The 16679-nt window shown below is 36.3% G+C and overlaps 1 protein-coding gene across 4 annotated transcripts in view; it reads right to left on the bottom strand.

The window, feature by feature from the left end:
* The window catches only part of LOC123554276 (sodium/hydrogen exchanger 1-like), a 91864-nt gene that overhangs the window by 44843 nt on the left and 30342 nt on the right, over positions 1 to 16679 (bottom strand). For all 4 annotated transcript variants that reach the window (XM_053548286.1, XM_053548283.1, XM_053548285.1 and 1 more), the window contains 2 exons: positions 3486 to 3666; positions 2516 to 2722 (listed from right to left, as the gene is read on the bottom strand). In XM_053548286.1, the coding sequence (XP_053404261.1) occupies positions 2516 to 2722; positions 3486 to 3648 (370 nt within the window). In that variant the 5' untranslated portion in view covers positions 3649 to 3666. The remainder of the gene's footprint in view (positions 1 to 2515; positions 2723 to 3485; positions 3667 to 16679) is intronic.

The raw sequence follows: 16679 nt of genomic DNA, 5'->3' as shown, positions 1-16679 counted from the left end.
GTATCTTAAAAAACAAGAAAGTAGATCAGTAGGTCAAGGTCACAGTCAAGTGACCTCATATTACTTGGGGTCATCAGGTAATTATAATTAAACAGTCTTGGAAATAGGATAAAATGATTTTTTAAGTATTTTTTCCTATATAACTCACATAATAACTAAGTGACCCCAGGGCGGGGCCTCTTTTAAGCCCAGGGGCATAATTTGAACTATTTTGGTAGAGGACTACTAGACAATGCATCATACCAAAAGCATAGGTCGTATGGTTTCAGACAAGACGATTTTTATAGTTTTTTCCTAAACAAGTCTATATAAAACTTGAGACCCCCAGGGCAGGGCCTCTTTTCACCCCAGGGGTACAATTTGAATAATTTTGGTTGAGAACCATAAGACAATGCTACAAACCAAATATCAAAGGTCTAAGTGTTGTGGTTTCAGACAAGAAGATTTTTAAACTTTTTTTCCTATATAAGTCTAAGTAAAACTTTGGACCCCCGGGGCAGGGCCACATTTGAACCTAGGGGGATAATTTGAACAATCTTGGTAGAGACATCACTAGATAATGCTACAAACCAAATATCAAAGCCCTAGGCTGTGTGGTTTTGTACAAGAAGATTTTCAAAGTTTTCCCTATATAAGTCTTTATAAACCATGTGACCCCTGGGGCGGGCCATATTTGACCCTAGGGGGATAATTTGATCAATTTTGGTAGAGGACCACTAGATGATGCTACATACCAGATATCAAAGCCCTAGGCCCTGTGGTTTTGGACAAGAAGATTTTTAAAGTTTTTCCTTTTGGTTGCCATGGCAACCAGAGTTCTGCAAGGAATTCAATTCTTTGAAAAATTTTGAAAGGGGTCCACCCAAGGATCATTCCTGTGAAGTTTGGTGTAATTCTGCCCAGTGGTTTTCAAGAAGATTGTTTTAGAAATTGTTGACGGACGACGCACGACGGACATCAAGCGGTCACAATAGCTCACCTTGTCACTTTGTGACAGGTGAGCTAAATAGGGGGGATAATTCATGAAATATTGGTGCCAGAGTTATGTTCCTTGTGCCATATGATGTGGGTGATGTTGAGGAACAACTATTTTCAGTTCGAAGGAAATCCATCAAGTAATAATTAACCAAAGTGCGGACACAGAAGGATGCCAATGCCGGGTCGAGTATGATAGCTCTCCATACTTTGTATAGTCGAGCTAAAAACTAGTCGCATTACAGTTCCCTGTGTAGGACTGGATGTGCAGGCTGATCATCATATACACTGGTCGCAAAGGCAGAATCAATTGCGTCCAGTATGGTAAGGGTAAATAATAATAATAAAAAAATATGCTTCTTTTCAAATCAGTGAACAGTGTAAAACTCATTTCACGAAATGTATATATTTCACTGACTTTACTGCTTTGGTTTGATAAATTATGTTGACAGACTGCAATTTTCAAACTCCCTGGAGAAATTTTCAGTGAAATATACTGACAGCAACATTCTGAGAAAATGATGAAATTATGCACGAAATATCTCAAGCAGTGTTGAAAGATGACTTCCATAATTATTTCAAAACAATTCTTTTCTGTTATTAAAATGATGAAACCTATATTTTTCCTAGCCATCAACCTACATACTTACAAATCTAGTTTGCAAGATGCTCATATAACACTGTTTTAATGTAAAGGCTACCAGTGTAAACATTTAGCAGAATATGCGAAATATCAAAAGAACTGAAAACCAATTTTTAATCAGGTTTTGAAAAGTATCTGCAAATGTAGTTTGATGGCTTATATCAGGAATGAAATGATAGTCTGTCAGATGTGCAGTCTGATCATGATCTGCACTGTTCGCCATTCAGTCAATATCTTTTTGTTAAGCACCCCTTTTAACAGTTAATGGTACTGTCCAAATTAAAAGATAGTCAAGTTCATTATTGAAATATAGCAGGGTAAGGGCTAATACCCAAAACATCTATTGATGATATGCAATCATCCTATGAAGTTTGACTAATGAAAGCAACAGTGTTATCCAGTTATTGATTAGAAACTGCACCATATATCGATAGACAAACCAACAGAAGTAAATCAATATACTAACTATTTTCTTGAATCTTAAAATCTCCGAATATAAATGAGCCGCACCATGAAAAAAACAAACATAGTGTATTTGCCACCAGCATGGATCCAGAGCGGCTCAAATATTAAGAAGAGCACTGCCTACAGGGGCCATCGCTCATCTGCAAGTGCTGGACAATATGAAAGAAAAGAGTATAGTTCAGATTTTCTAAGTACAAAGTAAAAAGGTGGACCTAAACAAAAATCTTAACCAACGCCAATGCCGAGGATCGAGTGACGACAATCCCTCGCAGATTTTTTTTCAAAAATCAGACGCGCTTAAGGCAATAAAGACAAGCCTTAAAATTAGTCTTATAGAAGCCTTGTATTGGATAAAAGGTTGGCCACCAGACACAGGACATGTTTGAACCAACTGTGGTCCTACATATGCCTTCCGTAAATACTCAGTCTTACCTATTTTGCTCAGTCCAGCTATAATCACTACCAGTCCAAACAGTAATGGTGTTTTCACATGGTCAAAGTTAAATTCAACAACATGTATCTTCTTGCTTTTATGACGTTCATGACCATCATGACCTTCATCACCATGGTGACCATCACTATGGGCATACTTGCAAGCTTTCTCGCTGTGATTGCTTCCATGGGTAGTGTGGTTTGTATCTAGTGTGAGAAAATTAAACAAACATAATTAGAATGTTCTATATTATCAGATGTAAGTTAGAGTTGTGAGGTTTGTCAGTCACGATATTCCTTTAAGCAGTAGCAGTGTTCAGGAAGTGCTAAAGTGGGAGGTTTATCCAGCACAGAGTGACTTCCAGTCTAAAACCACTCAGCTTTCAAGTAACTCAACTGAAAGAAATGGACATCAGCAAAGCCATTAAAAGCTGCTATGACAAGCCTATACATACATACAAAGTATGTACCGATTCTAAATAAACAAGCGGACAATGATGGTTCTAGTTTTGGTATGTTCTTGAAATTTTTGCACAGGTAGTAGTAATATATTTTGCTATCAAGGACATACAACAAGAGCTATCTAATGCTTGACAATCTGAAGCCATCTCAGGATGCTGACAAAATATAGGAAACTTGAAAGCATTTAGCTTCACAGCTTTTAAGACAACTTACATGAAAAACTTTAACCTGAAATTCTAAGTGGGGCATAATTTTGATAAAATAAAATCTAGAGTTATGTTACTTATCTTTTGTCATCAGGTTCAAGCTCATACCACTGAATGCATGACTGTGTGAAGCTTTAAAGCAGAAAGCTTAGTAGTTTAAGAGAAGCCTGCTTACATGCAAAACGTCTGTGACACACTATCTATGAGGAAGACTGTGAATGATCGAAGAAAGGGTCAAAACAAAAGCTTGAATATGTGAAAATTTTCAAATAGTCAGGTTAAAAATGGCAAACAAGTCTTACCTATTACATGAGGACTTGCAGTAACATGATTCGAAGTAACATGATTGGCAGTGACTGGTTTGTATGATGCATTACTTCCTGGGGAAACATTGTGTACTTCCTCCCCTGTTGCTATAGCAACAAAGCAAATTTTTACCATCAACAAGACAAAAGGAATCTTCATTTTCAGTTATCTTCTTATCTGAAATAGACGTGAACAGTATTATTATAATGACTATGAAAACAGCTGTTTTCCTGTACTGAAATAATCTTTATGATTTCATGACTCCTCAGTACATTTATATTAGATCACCAGTTTACTATATGTCAGGTCTACACACAACACGTCTACTGGGTTAACGAGTAAAAAATATTAAAACAAAACTGTGAAAATTACTTTTAGATGTCATGTAATAACAAAGTCTTACTGAATGGCTTTCAGGTCAATAGTCAAAACTATATTGGCCCAAACCTGGTAATAGTTCTGACTATTGACTAGCAAGCCATTCAATAAGGTTATTATAAAACTATAGTATTTAAATTCATTTACAATTTTCAAATCTAAAACATACTGTGAAATCGTTTATTAACATCCACAAGGGTCAATAATTTTCATTGATTTCGGGATTCAGATTCACTCCATCAACAAACAATAAATAAAATTCTAGTTCCAAATAACTTCCTGAGATATCAATTTCAGTGGAAACAATGATATGTGACCCCAGCAAAATAAAGTAATTTCACACTATTATCATGTGAGTGCATATGAAATTGTGTAATTCGGTCTGAGTGGTAAACTTTAAAGGTGGTTAATCAGATTTTGGTCAAGAAATGAATTTATTTGAAACTTTAGCAACCAGTCATTTTAATAATAAAACATGGTTCATTTTCACGGGTAGTAATTTTTCAAATTTGGTTTTCCTAGCCTTGTTGTACAACAGAGACAGTTTATTTTAGCATAACTATAAATCTAAACAAGAGTGCCAGACTGTGACAAAATACGCCCCTCATCGAACCTGGCCTGACTCAAGGGCCATAATCCAAGAGTGCCTGGGGCGATTTGGGTGGTTATGGAACTTGGCCAAGATAATATGCCTACAAACATCGTCAGTAAGTTTGCAGTTTTTCAAGTAATTCAAGGGTCATGATCTAGGAGTGCCTGGTGCGATTTGGCTGGTTATCAAACTTGGCCAAGATATCATGCCCGCAAACATTGTCAACAAGTTTGGTGAAGATCGGATGAAAACTGTTCAACTTAGAGAGCAGACAAGGCTAAATTCGCAGTTTTTCGAGCAATTCAAGGGCCATAATCCAGGAGTGCCTGGGGCGATTTGGGTGTTTATCAAACTTGGTGAGTTATTATGCCAACAAACATTGTCAGCAAGTTAATGGTGAAGATTGGATGGAAACTGTTCGACTCAGAGAGCGCTCAGAGCGGACATGCTTTGGATGCTGACCACCTGCCGCCATGGGTGTTCACATAATACGCCCCACGCTTTCAGAGACGGGCATATAAAAACATACTTTTCCTCATGCTTGTTTTGCTTTTGTTGGGTTTAACATCACAATTATAGATCATATGGCAACCTTTCAGTTTTTCATGGTGGAGGAAGATCCCTGGTGCCCCTCAGGACATTATTTCATCACAGACAAGCACCTGGGTAGAATTAACCATCAACCTTGCATATACCAGTTGGATGGCTTCTCCAAATAAAGAATTCTATGCCCCAGGTGAGGCTCAAACCCAAATTGGTAAGAGACAAGTGATTTGACATTCCTGGATTCTGTACCAGTACAAACCTGTTCTCCACAAGTAACTGCCAACTTCCCCAGATGAATCAGTGGTGAATGTCGTGTCGTTTATCAAAAAAGTCACGGAGAACAATTATGCCCCACCTGTGAATCGAACTTACGACCCCGCGATCCGTAGACCTGAACTCCATCTACTGAGCTAAATGGGTGGGCTATATATATTTATTTGAAATTCATCTAAAAAATGGACTTCTGTATATTTATTATTACCTCACTTTGCCTATCTCGGCTTCATAATTCTGAATTAGGTAACAAGCTGTTTTAAAATTGCTTTTACTTTCAAAAAGTATAAATTTTCAAATCTCTATCAACTGGAAATGTAAAAGTACAAATTACATTGAAATCAAAAGAAACAGTTTGCTTTTTAGATAATTTCATAATAAAAGGGGCATGCATAAAATATATAAAAATTAATTTCTAACAGGGATCTTACTCTATTTAATGTGTTTTCTTTTTGTTCCCTAAATTAATTTTTACTACAGAATAAACAAAAACTACATAATGTCATAAAAAGTTGAAAAATTGATAGACCACCTTTAAAGGAAATGACCTTTGCACCTAATGCCAGAAGAACTTATATACACAAGGCACAAAACTGACAGGAATTTCCATTCACTTTTATTACAAACAACAAAAAGCTCTATCCATCTTATTAATATATATTCTTTATCGAGCAAACAATACATCAATCTTCCATATCTTATAACAGTAATAAATCCCAGACAATGAAACAGGCTGAGCAAGAATTATCAATTTTTCCATCTCACACATATAATTTTATATACTGTGAAAACTAGAGCTATCACTAAAGGTGATGAATGTACCCCTCCACCCCACCCCTGCATGCACTGACACAGTACATTGCAATTTGACCACACAAGATTGTATAATTATGTGGACTGTATGTGTATAGACTGTATGTATACAGTATAGTAACAAAAAACAAAGTCCCATAACTATGCAGAATATTTATCTAAAAGAATGTAACATGCACCATGTACAACTAGGGTTGGTACTGATCACTTGTGTGAAGTTTCATTAAATTGTTTGCAAGGGTTCGGAAGATTAGGCGCGCACAAGACTGCATAATTATGCAGACTGTATGTACATAGTATGTTAACAAGAAACAAATTCCCATAACTGAAATTTTTGTCGTTGAAAGAACCTAACATGCCCCTTGCACAACTACTGTAACGTTACTGATCACTTGTGTGAAGTTTCATTAAATTGTGTCAAGGGGATGAGGAGAGATGGTGCGCACAAGATTGTGTCTATGTATATAGTATAGTAACAAAAAACAAAGTCCCATAACTCTACAATTTTTTTTCTGAAAGAACCTAACATGCCCCATGCACAACTACTGTTGTTACTGATCATTTGTGTGAAGTTTCATTAAATTGTGTCAAGGGGATGAGGAGAGATGGAGCGCACAAGATTGTGTCTACGGACGGACAGACAGACAACCTGAAACCAGTATACCCCGGCTTACAACTTTGTTGTTGGTGGGTGGGGGGGAAAGGCGGGGGCGGGGTACAATTAATTCTTTTATAAAAGAGATTTGTGCTTATCAGCAATTTAATATCTCACACCTCCCTTATTTGCCTTTTGAACTGCATTATATGATATAATCAGCAATAGAATTAATTGCACACTAGAATCTCATGGGAAACTGCATTTATAGAAAAAATGCATTAGTTTTCACATCACTCTTACAAAGTTCAGCATTGCCTTTGATCTATGAGTCTGTATTGAAAACATGGGTGTTGAAAACTGATAATAATTATAATAGTACTTTTTCATTAGAAGGGTTTTCTGCAGTTTAAATTATTCTGAAGTTTTGCACTAAGTCTTCATAAACACATGAAATAAAATTTATTAATGTGAATTGCATCCAAACCTGTCTATAAAGACCACCCTTCCGAGAGCCAAAAAGTGGTCTTTATTCCCAGGTTAAAATACACTGTAAATGTAAAATGGGAAACGAAACACATGGTCTTTAGAGCCAGGTGGTCTCTGTACAGAGGTGATCTTTATTCCCAGGCTAAAATACAATGTAAAATTTGTTAAATTAATGGGAAACAAAACATGTGGTCTTTAGAGACAGGTGGTCTCTGTTCAGAGGTGGTCTTAAACACAGGTTTGACTATTGTGTTTCCAATATGCAAACTTTAAAACACACCAGTTTTACTAAGGATGAAATTTCAAAATCAGTTCTGCAATTGATATCTTAAGGTTTAGCAGTATATCACAAAACAACAGATTTTTTTAACGAATGAACAGCATCTTCACACACAACTTATCTGTCCAATACATGTTTTACTGTTCTGTCCCACAGAGTTGGATACTTAAAATATTCTTAATGAGTTGTCCCCCTTTAAATAAGAATGCCATTTGTAAAGAAAAAATGTAAACAATTGTCAAAAACGATGTTTTACCTATTTATGTAAAGTTTAAACACTCGCACCATGTTGCAAATGCATCAAAACGAAGACGTGAAACAGCTTTTAAAAAATGGTGAGTTTTTAAAGGCGCTGAACTGTCCAGAAGTGTGGCCCCTTCATGCAGTCCCTTTCCGGAATTCAATACATATATCAGTAAATTGACAATGGTTTTGTAGAATAATATAAATGTTTTATACGCTGTTAAATTTTCAAGTAAAACAATGCTTTCTTTCTATGATTTGATGACGTTCGAACTTTTTTCTCTGAAACCTGGACCTATACCTTAATAATGTATGTACATGTATATAACAACTTTTCCAACTCCACATTGTTATGGTAACCCATCATTTGTGGGAAGTCTCTTTGAAATCTATCCATGAATGACCGAGTTATACAAACCTGACACAAAATTGGGATGAACAAAACAGAACACGTATTTATTAGTCTTAAGCATATAACAGCTTATCGGCATAATACGTAAACAATTACATACGTACTGCATGGCATACGTAATACGTAAGACAAATCATACATTTTCATAGAATTAAAAATAAAACATAAAACATACACACAAACAAACAAAAAGCAAAAGCACAAAAGCAATAATAATACAGATATTTAAGGTGGGATTTACTGTACATTCTCCCGAAACTGAAACTGTCTCAATTTAAATGCTTAATGATAAACACAGCTTACTGTAATAAGGACACTTTTATTTTTTAGAACAAAGGAACAAACTAACAAACAACAAGCACAGACAAGCGATGCAAATATATATGCTGGTGGATAAAAGGCAACTGAACAAAAATAATTGTGAACCTTTTGCCATATAAATGCAATAATGAAGTGATTTTGAAGAAACTAGAAACTGGTGATATGTGTCTGATTTCAATTTGTTTAACTTATCAAATGTGCAACAAATAGTTTGAAACCTTTAATTTCTTTGTCCTGATTTTTTTTCCTCCTGCAAAGTATAATGTGATTTTCAATGTCAGGCAACATTACATAAAAAAGATTTTTAGCTTAGCAGTGTTGTGCATCATCTCCCTTTCAGGTCTTATACAAAATCTAATAAGCTACTTATTTAATGTACACTTGCTATCCCATTAATTAAAGCCCTGGAGACATTAGTCTTCTTGGCGGGTAAGATTGGATATACAACTGGTTTAAACCTCACACAGTTTTATCCTGCAAATGGTACTATTAAACATATAGCAGCCAGAACCAAGTTGAAACCGCCTGGGTAGCCTAGTTGTAGAGCATCCGCTTCGAGTGCGGGAGGTCGTGGGTTCGATCCCTGGCCGCGTCATACCAAATACGTAAAAAATGGTACTAGTAGCTTCCTCGCTTGGCGCTCAGCATTTAAGAGGATAGTACTAGGACTGGTCAGCTTGGTGTCAGTATAGTGTGACTGGGTGGGGTATCATGTCATGTGTCTACGGCGTGATATTCCAGTGAGGCAGCACTATAAAGTAGACACTGTTGTTCATATAACTGAAAAATTGTTGAGAAAGACGTTAAACCCGAACACACACACACACACAACAAAGTTACATCCATTTTGTGACTTTTATGGTTATAATTTACTGTTACTGTCATGAATGTATGCATCATTGTTAAGATTGTTATGCCTGATTGTTGCTGCTTTTATATGCTATGATCTGAGTAAATAATAGAGTGTAGAGTGGTGGAACCTATGCTCGCAGTATTCCTATGCTCGCGGTATTTCGATAAATATGCTCTCTGCAGAAGCACTGATAAAAATATTTCATCATGCTATGTTCAACACCGACCAGTGGTGAAATGCCTTTACAACAAACGTAGCGATAGCCGCGCGTGCCGCTCACGTGACGTATATAGCAGCCGATACATTTTACGCAATCTGTATCCGTCGCACAAATCTCACACAAATATGTCAAAATCACTAACCTAAAGTTAGTTTTTTAGAAATCATGCATTACATTCAGATATAAGATACATTTAAGAGCAAGATGTGATGAATGTGACGCCTGGCTACACTACGTGTGCCTTTCGGAACATGAAAAGATCGATGTTGATCTTAGTATTTTGACAAAGTCCAAATGGTTCTTTCTGGGATGTAGGGAGGAGTAAATTTCCTACACACAAAAGAAATGTAGAAAACATTAGCGAGTTAATCACTGTCGTTGTTTGAATCTTTAATACTTGAACATTCTGTTTTTAAACAACATTATTACACGTTTTTAAGCTTTGTTCTAATAGTGACTCCATTTCTGAAAGGGAAATATACACATAGAGGCACATACTAAATTTTATCTCCATTTATTTTGTTTTTCACATAATAAATGAGTAATGTTCTAAATATTATATTTGCATATGCTTGTTTGTTCATTTTTAGCCTGCTGATTTTTTTTTTCGTCCTTAGTTTAATCGATATTACATACCGCCAGCATAGGTTCCCTTCAGGGCGAATTTTCACCTTTTCCCGTATGCCGTGTCGATAGCTCACGAGACGACTAAGTCACGTGATAACGCACATCAACAATATGTTTCGATAAAAGGAGGATAACTTTATGTTTTTGCATAGGCAAATCGAAATAATAATTTTTTCTTGATTCTTAAAAAGATTATATATGTACAAAATACCGCGAGCATAGGTTCCACCACTCTAGAACTTTCTCTAAAAATATTTAATGACCGGGATAAACTGTGAAGTAAGAAAAGTTGGGACATTGTTATTATATTTACAATTTTGTTTTCTCCATAATTTACATTGATTCATTTATCCAGTTGTTTCTTTATTGATGACTTCTTCTCTTGACAGAAATATAATCAAAACTACCAGACATCCAATACAAAGTAATTAATCAGGAACTTGTAAATTACATCTCCAAATGTCTGGATTTACAGCTCCTAACAGGTTTTCATCTAAACTGAAACTTATTGCTTACATACATGTATTACCTTAATACCAGTATAACAATTTGCTGCAATGTTCATGCATTCACGAGGCATGCCTCTTAAAGTCTTTAATTATAAAACTTATCTAAAGAAAACTTTTTCATAAAAGGTATGTTGATTCGGAAGGAAACACAGAAAACTGAAAACAAAATACCATATGGAATCTAAATACATTTTATAAGAAAAAACTGAACTGAATAGTCTGTCATTTCATGGGACAATTTATGCTAATTACTACATGTTTCAGCACAGCAGGTAAACATCAGAGATCCTGTAATTTCTTTTAATAAACCTCTATGATGATAATATTAACATACTTGTATAAATGTACTGGGCAGTACAAGAACAAGAGCTGTCTGTTGACAGCACGCTTAATAATTGACTAATTGAAGAATTGGTGGAGTATGGTGTCAAAATATTACCAGAGATTTTCAGACAAAAGAAGAAAAATAGATAAGACAAACAATGTACTTGTATTTGCGGATCTGGATAAGTCTTGCAATACCCGGTATATTGTAATAACTGTGACTGTGATGGTAAGGAAGTGTTCCAAGTTTCAAATCCATATATCAAACAGTTTAGACAAAATATGGAATAGTATGCCAGACTTAACTAATTTCTATGTCAACAAGAGCTGTCTCCATAGGATGACACATGCCCCCGATGGCACTTTGAATGAATAGTTATGGCCGATGTTAGAGTTTAGGACCTTTGACCTACGGACCTGGGTCTTGCGCGCGACACGTTGTCTTACTGTGCCACACATTCATGCGTAGTTATTTTAAAATCCATGCATGAATGACAAAGATATGGACCGGACATGCCCATCAATGCACTATCATGAAGTATGACCTTTTAACGTCTAAGTGTGACCTTGACCTTTGAGCTACAGACCTGGGTCTTGCGCGCGACACGTTGTCTTACTGTGGTACACACTCATGCCCAATAATTTTAAAATCCATGCATGAATGACAAAGATATGGACCGGACACGCCCATCAATGCACTATCATGAAATATGACCTTTAACGTCTAAGTGTGACCTTGACCTTTGAGCTACAGACCTGGGTCTTGCGTGCGACATGTCGTCTTACTGTGCCACACATTTATGCGTAGTTACTTGAAAATCCATCCATGGATGACAAAGATATGGACCGGACACGCCCATCAATGCACTATCATGAAAATGACCTTTAACGTCTAAGTGTGACCTTGACCGTTGAGCTACGGACCTGGGTCTTGCGCGCGACACATCTTACTGTGGTACACATTCATGCCAAGTTATTTGAAAATCCATCCATGGATGACAAAGATATGGACCGGACACGAAAATTGCGGACAGACTGACAGACTGACAGACGGTTCAAAAACTATATGCCTCCCTTTGGGGGCATAAAAAGGGCCATAACTGAGCTAAAGTCCTTGTCCTCGTTATAATGTATATAGTCTTGCCTATAGATGTAGACTATGATGGTTAACACTTGGTGAAAGTTTCAACAAGTTAGGCAAAATATGGACTGGTATGAAAATTTTTACTGATTTCCAAGTCCAATAAGGGCCATAATTCAGCCAAAATAGTTGACAGAGTTATGTACTCTTGCCTACAGATGGAAATCATGATATTAACATGTGTACAACGTTTCATAGCCACATGTCAAATAGTTTTGACAAAATGTGGACTTGTACGAAAATTGTATCATTATTTCCAAGTTCAAAACTGGCCATAATTCAGCAAAAATAGTTGACAGAGTTATGTACTCTTGGCTACAGATAGAGATTGTTATAACATACAAGTGATAAAAGTTTCAAAACCATATGTCAAACAGTTTACACAAAATATTAACTGGTACAAAAAAAACAACCAAGATTTGTATAATTCTTGACAGGGACCATAATTCAGTAAATAATCCTTGATGGAGTTATGTACTATTGCCTTAAACTGGACAAGGTCATGGTGTACAAGTGTTGAAAGTTTTAAAGCTTAAATTGTCTCAAAAGGTTTTGTCAAAATGTATACAGACTGGTACGAAAAACATAACCATGGCATGACACCAATGCAGTATTGTATTACCTTTATCATTACAGGTATTTTGCATAAAATCATAATACGGATTACCATAATCAATTACATTTATTGTAATTGTGTAATAATTACCTGTCATTTGTAATGTAAGTATTTCATTTTACTGAATGTATTTTTATTTCAATTGTATAATTCCTCACTCAGCAGCACTATGTAACCTCTCCAATAAATTGTGTGCATCATATCACAAGATATTACCAGTCAATTAACAAATTAATTTGTTATTGTGCTGGCAAATGCCAGCATGATAGTAAATTAGCTTTGAAAATACGACATTACGTCAATTAAATAAATTTGGCAAAATGTTCATTAACCCTTAGCCTGCTGCAGACGAATTTAACAGCCTTTGCAAACAGCTTGGAACCAGATCAGACGCCGATTAAATCGGCGTCTGATCAGGTTCCAAGCTGTTTGCTACTCTGACAATATTTCTTCCAATTTTGGAGCAAATTGAATGAACTTTACAATTTTAGCAGACGGCATTTCCAGCAGACGACAATTTATCTAGCATGCTAAAGGTTAAAGTCAGCAGTCTTACTCTACTGACATAGTATCACATTCTGATGAAAAATGTAACTGACAAACATCAATATCTTTATTTGTATTTTGTACATGATCCAGGCAACATTTAAAGCCAAGATTTAGTAAAAGAGTAAAAAAAAACACCTGTACGTAAAATTGAGGGAATTCAACCATTTCCTTTTATAGAACTGTCAATGTACTGTGACAGGACTAAATTATTTCGATTTTGCAAGTAAACTGAACAGACAAATATTCATAAATCATGCACTTTGTCAGACTCCAAATTGTCATCATCTTCTATTTGTATAAATAAAAACATATCTTATCTATTCACAGAAGCTCAGTTTGAGATATACTGACTAAATGTAATTACATTTGTGGTGCAAAATGGATGGTGCCAAAAGATAACTAGAAAATGCTTTTGTAAAAAAGCGCATGTCTCCCCCAATGCAAAGTCCTATAGGCAAGAAGGCAATAGGGGTCAGGAGCGAAAGTCAAAGAGACACTGATGGTTGGCTGCAATAGGGATCATCTACTTGGCATGTCCAGTCATCCCGCTAAATTTCAACACTCGTGGTCTAGTGGTTCTCAAGTCACTGTTCAGGCTCCTGTGACCTTGACCTTTGATCAAGTGACCTCAAAATAAATAGGGGTCATCTACTCTGCATGTCCAATCATCCTATTAAGTTTCAACATTGTAGGTCAAGTGGTTCTCAAGTTATTTCCAAACAAGGGTGCAGAATGTCACAATATATGCCCGTCACAGCAAATTTGTTTACACTAGCACCTGTATTTGCAAATGGAATTTTAATTTTCTAGTTGTTTACAATGTTGTTTTTTTTAGAAATTATTGTAATTCTTTTATTTTTCTAAGTCCACAAAAAAAATCCTTACCAGGTAGAGATACCTTAAAATACACCCAAAATTTGAAAGTAATATCAATGTTGTACCACAGAAAAGTGGTCTTGGTTTTTCCCTACGGTCAATTATAAAAAAGTTACAACGTAAGTTATTTATAGTAACAACTAAGGGAAGTTAATCTTTAAAGAGAAAAAAAAAAAAAAAAAAAAAAAAAAAAAAAAAAATCAAAAAAAAAAATTACAAGTCCACACAAAAATCCTTACCAGGTAGAGATAGCTCAAAATACACCTCAGAATTGGATGTAACATGCATGTTGTACTACAGAAAAGTGGTCTCCATTTTTCCCTACGACTTGTAATGAAAAAGTTACAATATAAGCTATTTATAGTAACAGCAAAGGGAAGTAATTCAAAAGAAGGGACCAGTGCATGACACTCTGTCTCATGATGGTGTACAATTGTGCCAAGTTACATCAAAATCCCTACATGCATGAAGAAGAAATGCTCCAGACAAAGTCATTCTTGTATCTGACCTTTGACCTTTAAGTGTGACCTTGACCTTAGACCCAGGGACCTGGTTCTTGCGCATGACACTCCGTCTCATGCTGTGAACATTTGTGCCAAGTTGTATCAAAATCCCTCAATGCATGAAGAAGAAATGCTCCAGACAAAGTTTTCATTCTTGTATCCTTTGACCTTTAAGTGTGACCTTGACCTTACCCCTAGGGACCTGGTTCTTGCGCATGACACTCCGTCTCATGATGGTGAACAATTTTGCCAAGCTACATCAAAGTCCTTTCATGCATGAAGAAGATATGCTCCGGACAAAGTTTTCATTCTTGTATCCTTTGACCTCTAAGTGTGACCTTGACCTTAGACCTAGGAACCTGGTTCTTGCGCACGACACTCCCTCTCATTATGGTGAACAACTGTGCCAAGCTACATCAAAATCATTCCATGCATGAAGAAGATATGCTCCGGACAAAGTCATTCTTGAATTTTTCATTCTTGTATCCTTTGACCTCTAAGTGTGACCTTGACCTTAGACCTAGGGACCTGGTTCTTGCGCACGACACTCCGTCTCATGATGATGAACAATTGTGCCAACTTTCATCAAAATCCCTCCATACATGAAGAAGATATGCTCCGGACAAAGTCATTCTTGAATTTGACCTTTGACCTCTAAGTGTGACCTTGACCTTAGACCTAGGGACCTGGTTCTTGCGCATGACACTCTGTCTCATGATGGTGAACAACTGTGCCAAGTTTCATCAAAATCCCTCCATGCATGTAGAAGATATGCTCCGGACAAGGTCTGTGGACGCCGCCCGCCCGCCCAACCGCCCATCCGCCCGCCAGGGGCGTTCCCATAATACGTCCCATTTTTCAAACGGGCGTATAAAAATGATTTTACATGAACAGGCCACTGTGACCTTGACCTTTGACAGAGTGACCCCAAAATCAATAGGGGTCATCTACTCTTCATGACCAATCATCCTATGAAGTTTCAACATTCTGGGTCAGGTGGTTCTCTAGTTATTGATCGGAAACGGTTTTCAATGTTCAGGCCCCTGTGACCTTGACCTTTGACGGAGTGACCCAAAAAACAATAGGGGTTGTCTACTCCAGCAGCCCTACAACTCTATGAAGTTTAAAGGTTCTAGGTCAAATGGTGCTCCAGTTATTGCTCGGAAATGAAATGTGACGTACGTACGGATGGACGGACGGACGGACGGGGCAAAAACAATATGTCTCCTGGGAGAGACATAATTAAACATTACAGGATTACATGCAATAAAATATTGAAATGATTATAAGTTGCAAATTCAAGACTTATTTTGATCAGAGTTGTTATCTGATGTGGTAACACTATAGATAATGATGCCAAGAACAGATCCAACTTTAATCTCTGACACAATTTAATGCAGACAGTGCACTATTATAATAATAATGATATTGTCTCTATTTTAATTAAAACCTGAATTTTAAAAGCTGCCATAACTCAGCTGTATCTTGGTTTAAGCCAAACTGAGTAGAAAAACCTTGAAGTATTATACTTAATCGCCAATAAAAATACATGTTTTTTAAGGTAATCGTTACTTTTGATTACAATTTGTTTCATAAAATCTCTCCCATAAAAAATTACAAGATCAGCAACCAACAGGCCAGCATGACTGAATAAAAGCATTTCCTTATGTACTAGGGAAACTTTCAAACACATTACCTAATATGGTGTAACCAGTGTTGAAGATGTCAATTTTTGTTGCATGCAGTTGTTACAGATATAATGTTTCAACCTAGACAGGAAAGTGTCTTTCATAATGACTCTAGCAGGCTACCCAATAATGGGCTGTTAAAGTAATTAACAATATTGTAAAATACCTGATACATGTATATAAAACTTGCGTTTTCAAACAGAAACCACAACAAAGTTGCACTGAAAACCACTATCTTTGCAGACTCAAATGTATTAGTCAAAAAAAACTTATAAAGCAAGGATGAGTAAATATTTGACCCCTCTGACTACGGTACCTGCTCATCATAGAATGCCATAGAAA

This window comes from Mercenaria mercenaria, chromosome 7 (genome assembly GCF_021730395.1).
Source record: "Mercenaria mercenaria strain notata chromosome 7, MADL_Memer_1, whole genome shotgun sequence".
Taxonomy (NCBI): Eukaryota; Metazoa; Mollusca; class Bivalvia; order Venerida; family Veneridae; genus Mercenaria; species Mercenaria mercenaria.
This window is presented reverse-complemented; position numbering and strand designations above follow the sequence as displayed.